This window comes from Enhydra lutris, unplaced genomic scaffold, assembly GCF_002288905.1.
Source record: "Enhydra lutris kenyoni isolate GAN:26980312 unplaced genomic scaffold, ASM228890v2 scaffoldscaffold77, whole genome shotgun sequence".
NCBI lineage: Eukaryota > Metazoa > Chordata > Mammalia > Carnivora > Mustelidae > Enhydra > Enhydra lutris.
In genome coordinates this window covers 4,723,545-4,728,839 of record NW_019154161.1, presented here as the reverse complement: position 1 = coordinate 4,728,839, position 5,295 = coordinate 4,723,545, and the positions used below count along the sequence as shown (strand labels likewise).

The window sequence follows — 5,295 nt, the reverse complement described above, 5'->3', positions numbered from 1 at the left end:
GCTCTGGGGCCCCTCCACCCACGCCATCCTTTTCCCATCACCCTCTGGGGAGCCCTCTGGGTTGGTCCCCACGGAGGCTGGGCCAGGTTTGGTGACAAAGGCAGGACTCCACCTGATGCTTCTTGCCCTGTTTGGGTTTTGAACAGGTCAACTCTTTTCATTACCAAATTCAACCAATACGTCATTCTGGCAAGACTCATAAATGTTTCTAAACACCCTCATTTTTTTTTTTAGTGTTACTTTTTTTTTTATTGTGGCAAAATACCCATGACATAGAATAAACTATTCGAACGTGTACAATTCAGACATTTAGTACATTCACAATCTTATGCAACCCTCAGCACTATTGGTTTCCAGAACATTTTCATCACCCCAAAAGGAAACCCATACCCCAAAAACCAGTTATCCTGACCAATCTTTAACTCCCCCCAGACACCCCCTTGTTCTTCTGTAATGTGATTTGAATCATAGCGGTGGAAAGACCCATGGAGGGAAATGTTGCTTTTTTTCAGCCCACATTTGCCCAGCTAGCCACACACAACAGCAACAACAGGATTGCAGTAACTGTAACATTTTTGTGGTATTTATTCCAGTCAGGCCCAGTGCTCAGCTGCTTATCAGAGGCAATCAGTTAATCCTCCGCACCACCCTATAAACTGAATTCTAGATTACTGATCGATTGCGGTTCTGCACCAAAGGAGGGCGAGGCACAGAGAGGCAAAGTTGGTAAGCAAACAAGGGAGCTGGCTTCTGGAGACAGAAAGGTCAGCTTCCCACTGAGACTTCCTCCTTGCTGTGTGACCTAGGGCTGGTGATTACCCTCTCTGGACCTTGATTCCAGGGTCTATGGAAAGGCTCCAATGACAGCAAGGCTGAGGTGCTGTTATCTCTCCAGAGGCCCATGCCTCCCTACCCGGCCTGTCCCCAGGTTCACATTTACCCTTTTAACCCCAGATCAAGGGCTTTCAACCCTGGAACAACCTCAAAGGGGAACTGGGTGGGGTTGGGGGGAGAAAAGGGCTTTCCCATTTCCCATAAACAGCACTTCCATTCTGCCAGTTGGCTCCCTCCTGAGCACCCTTGATCTTGGGCCTCTCTTTAGGACAGGAGAAGCCTGAAGGCTGGAAATCACCCCAGCAGAGTCCAGGCTGGGGCAGGGACTGGTCTGTCGGGCTGCTCGCTGTTGAATGAATGAATGACCTTTTTGCGAGGGCTCTGAGAATGCAGGAGGTGAGGGCAGGCTTTGTAGGTAAGCCACAGCTACTCATCCAGAGACAGGCTGTGTCCCCTGCAGGGGACCCCGGGATCCCTAACCCCCATGCCTTTGTCCTCCAGCTTCTCCATCCCCCCACCAACACACACACACCCGGGCTCCCACGGTCCACATCTTACTGCCCACCCAGGTACGCGTCCAGCCATGCTCCTTGCAATGCAGCAGTCTCTCCTTCCTCTGGCCTCCCCCTTGGAGGGTGGGGGTGGGGGCTTCCAAGTCTGATGGGAAATCAGGAGTGAGGGGAGGCGGGGAGCTGGTCCAGGAGTCGCTGGGTCCCAGGAGGCAGAGAGGGTCTGGCTTTTAGAGCGGCTTGGGAGAAGACCTGTGCTGTTCGTGGGGGCTTGGGGTGCGCAGCCCAGCACCCTGAACTGGTGTGTGTCAGAGCCGGAAGCCAAACCAGAGCCGACCTGAATGCACAGAAGCTTCTGGGAAACTTTTCTGCCTTCTAAATATTTACACAGTGAGATGGATGGGCAAGCGAGGACCAGACTGGGCTGGCTGGGCCCGGGGTTATTTTGAGAGAAGTGTTCTTTTTTGCTCCAGGACAGACAGTCCCCGTCTCCCTCCCTCTTCTCCCAGAGCCTGTCAGGGCCACCCCCGGAGAAGGAGAAACAGGGAAATAGCAGCTGATTGCCCCCCCTGCATTCAGGGGGGTCAGGATTCCGGCAGGCAAGGACTCCGGGGGCTCACTTCCGCTCATCCACAGATAGCCACGGCCCTGAGCGTCGGGCTCCTGCTCCCAGCAGCCGGGGGCAGGAGATCACAGGCAGCCGATGTCAGCAGAGGGAGCAGCCGGCTGCGGACCCCATTTTGGTTGATGTACCCACAGTGCTGCCAGCTCGCTGCACCTGGGGCCCGGGTGCCCCCGGCCCCTCGCCCCAGGCTGACAAAGGTACCCGGCTCCCCTCCTTCCCCCTGGGAGTGGCGGGAGCCCTTGAGTCCTTCCTCCCAGAGACGGACCGGGAGAGGGGTGCCTGCGAGTTGCCGCGGGTAGGCCTGGGACCCAGGCAGCAGAACCACAGCCTGAGCCTCTGGAAGACAGCCTTGCGGAAGAGGATGAAGACCCAGGGGTCCAGGATGGGGTTGAAGGCGTTGAATCGGAAGGCACGGAGGTCCCCCATCTCGCTGCCGTCTGGGGCGATGGCCTGCGTGAAGCCTCGGATCTGGGGACAGGGCAGGGGCGTCAGGAAGCACCCCCGAATCCTCTGCCCCCCACCGAACACCCACCCCGCCCTCACTCCCCTCCTTCCACGCGCTTCCTGGCAGAAATGAGGGAGGGGTTCCCTGCCGCAGGGGCAGGAAATAAGATGACGAAAGTAAGTGAGAAATGCATCTGGGGAGCAAAGGGAGAGAAAGCCCCAGGAAACCACCAGCCTAGAGGTCGGAGGTCGTGGGGGTAAGGCCTGGGGCTACAGCTGTATGGCTCTCCACGTTCCCAGCCTGTGAGTCATCTGTAATCCCCCCAAAGTTTTGAGGACCAGCTCTGGCATTTTACAGAAAGAAAAGCCGAGGCGCAGAGTACAGGGCAGGGAAAAGGTGGGAAGGATGATTACAGGGGGCTCCCCTGATCCAATTCCTGGGAGGCAGGCAGGAGCTCTGCCCGAAAAGGGCAAGGCCCAGAGAGCCCCTGGCAGAGGTGGGGGGTGAGGGCGGGGCTGGGAGGTTGGGGGGAAATCAGACTCTGGAATCAGGCCTGAGGTCCAGACCTGGCTCTGTGTAACTGTGGACAAGCCCCGTCACCCTCCGTCTGTAAAAACAATGACCGGACAGGAACTTGGTTCCACTCCTTGCCAAGTGCTTGTGGAAGGGGTACCTAAGGTCATCTGAAGACGATCTGAGAGAGAATTTGTGAACCGCAGGGCACAGGGCAGACACAGAACCACAGTTCCAGGACGGGAGGATCTGATTATCTTATGACCATTACAGGGGGTGGGGGAAGGTTGGGGTGTGTTTGGGGGGTTGCCGCAGATAAGAAAGGGGCGAGCCAAGGGCTTGGGAGGGGAGACACCTCTCCAGAAAGCTGGGAGCTGTCTGACCGCGCCCAAAGCCTCTGACCTCTTGGGACCCCGGCGTCCCCATCTGGGAACTAGACTACCCCACTGGCAGACCTAGCTGGGGGCTGACCTCCTCCCTCCTCCCTCCAACCCTCGCCGGACCCCCTTCCCCCACCCCAGCCACCAGGGGGACTCACCGTGAGGGGCAGGGAGCACACGGCCATGATGACCGTCATGAGGGCCAGCAGAATGAGGTGGTCCACCTCGTCCTCTCCCGCCCGGGGCCCGGGGACCGGGGGGCCCTGGTGGCGCATCTGCTGGCGGTGCATGCGACAGAGGCTCAGGGTGACGGAGCTGTTGCACAACACGATGGCAGCCACCAGCAGGGCCATGAGGCTGGCATAGGCCAGTGAGAAGGCGCGGCCACCGGCCTCCGTGGAGCGCATGCGGATGAAGCACCAGCTTCCCGGGCAGTACTGCTGGTGCTGGCCCAGGCCCAGCAGGGGCAGCGCGCAGAAGAGGCCGCAGAAGGCATAGACGGCAGGCAGGGCCAGGCGGGCGCAGCGCGGCCCGTCCAGCTGGGTGTACACGTAGGGGTGGCTGAGCGCCAGACAGCGCTCCACAGCCATGGCGAAGAGGATGAGCATGGAGGCCAGGCCGAAGAAGGTCATGGCGAAGGCGAAGGCGTCGCACAGGGCGGGCCGGCCCCAGGCCAGGCCCAGCAGTGAGCTGTTGCGGGCGTAGGCCACGAACACGGCCGGGCTCAGGAAGCAAGTGCCCAGCAGGTCGGTGACCGCCAGCCCAGTGACCAGCACAGCGAAGGCAGAGGGACGTGAGCGTCGCCGCGCCCCCAAGATGCCCAGGGCCAGCCCGTTGCCCACCACGCCCGCCAAGAACATCAGGGTGCTGGTGGCCGGGCCCACCGAGTCCCGCACGTAGGTGAGGTTCCTGCACGAGTCGGCCATCCCCCCACGCCCCACGGCCTCTGTGCGGACTGGACTAGAGAGGTCCCCGGGGTGCAGGTGGGGGTGAGGGAGAGGGGGAGCTCAGACGCCCACCACCCTTCCCATGGGCCACCCCTTCTCCTTGTGTGTGCGGCTGGCTGGCCGGCTCTCTGCCTCTCTCCTCCTCTCTCCTTCGTCCTTCCCTCTCCCTAGTTCTGTCCTTCTCCCCCACTTGCCCACCACCCTGTCTCTCCTTCTGCCTCTCCCTCTCTCCCCCCAGCAGCCCTCTATCTGCTCTCACCGCACCTCTGCCTTCTCGCTCAGTCCCTTCCTCTGTGCCCTGCTCTCCGGTCTGCTGGCTCTACCGGTCTCTGCCTCTTCTAGAAAGCTGCTCCTTACTTCCCTCCCTCCTCCCTCCTCCCTCCTCCCTTCTCATCTAGTCTGCTCGCCCCAGCTTTTTCATTTCCTCTGACTGCCCCGCCTTCTCTCCCCCTGCCTGTTCCAGAGGGCCCCCCCTGCTTCCTCCCCCCTTCCCTGGCCCACTCCCTCCAACTCTCCTGCCCAGTGCAGCCCAGTCCACTCTCCTTCCCTCCCTGCTTCCTCTCCTGCCTGGTCTCATTCCCTGAGCCACCTGCCGCTTCCCCACATCTAGGTCTCTGCCCTTCTCTGCCCCTCCCCAGCATCTTGGGCCACATGGGGATCCCTGAGTCATTGCACCCTGGAGCACACCAAGACCTGAGGGGCACAGCTGGCCAGTCCGAGAGGCTGTCTGTGGGTGGCCTCTGGGATCTATTCTGGGCTTAAGGCCCCAGGGTTAGGACATTGCCCAGGGATTGAGAAATGACTAGGAAATTCTTCGCCGATGTAGTGTTTTCCAGCCACTACTGAGATTTCTGCTTCCCCAGATACAATTCGCTCCTTCCAGAAGGCCGGGAAGGAGATGGTGGGGCTCGAGAAAGAACGCCAGTCCCTAGAGCTTGTCCTAGGGTGCAAGCCTATCGACCCGGCCGAGTCTTGGGGAGACAGATTCCGGGGAGGAGGGCTTTGGTGTCCAGTAGTCTGCCGGGGACAGGCCCCAGGACTT

The 5,295-nt window shown here is 60.0% G+C and overlaps 1 protein-coding gene across 1 annotated transcript; it reads right to left on the bottom strand.

Annotated features, from left to right (window-relative positions):
- Positions 1-437: 437 nt before the first annotated feature.
- On the bottom strand, positions 438-4,313 carry LOC111160733 (prostaglandin I2 receptor). The gene is made up of 2 exons (XM_022524059.1): positions 3,465-4,313; positions 438-2,436 (listed from the first exon to the last, which is right to left on the bottom strand). The coding sequence occupies exons 1-2, from the start codon at positions 4,230-4,232 to the stop codon at positions 2,050-2,052; spliced, it is 1,155 nt and encodes a 384-aa protein (XP_022379767.1). The 5' UTR covers positions 4,233-4,313; the 3' UTR covers positions 438-2,049.
- Between the last annotated feature and the right edge of the window lie 982 nt (positions 4,314-5,295).

Excerpts from the sequence above, each read along its gene's own strand:
- LOC111160733 (XM_022524059.1), bottom strand. The coding sequence starts at position 4,232 with ATGGCCGACTCGTGCAGGAACCTCACCTACGTGCGGGACTCGGTGGGC. Across the intron at positions 2,437-3,464 it reads TGTGCTCCCTGCCCCTCACG|ATCCGAGGCTTCACGCAGGC; the intron begins GTGAGTCCCCCT and ends CCCTGTCCCCAG.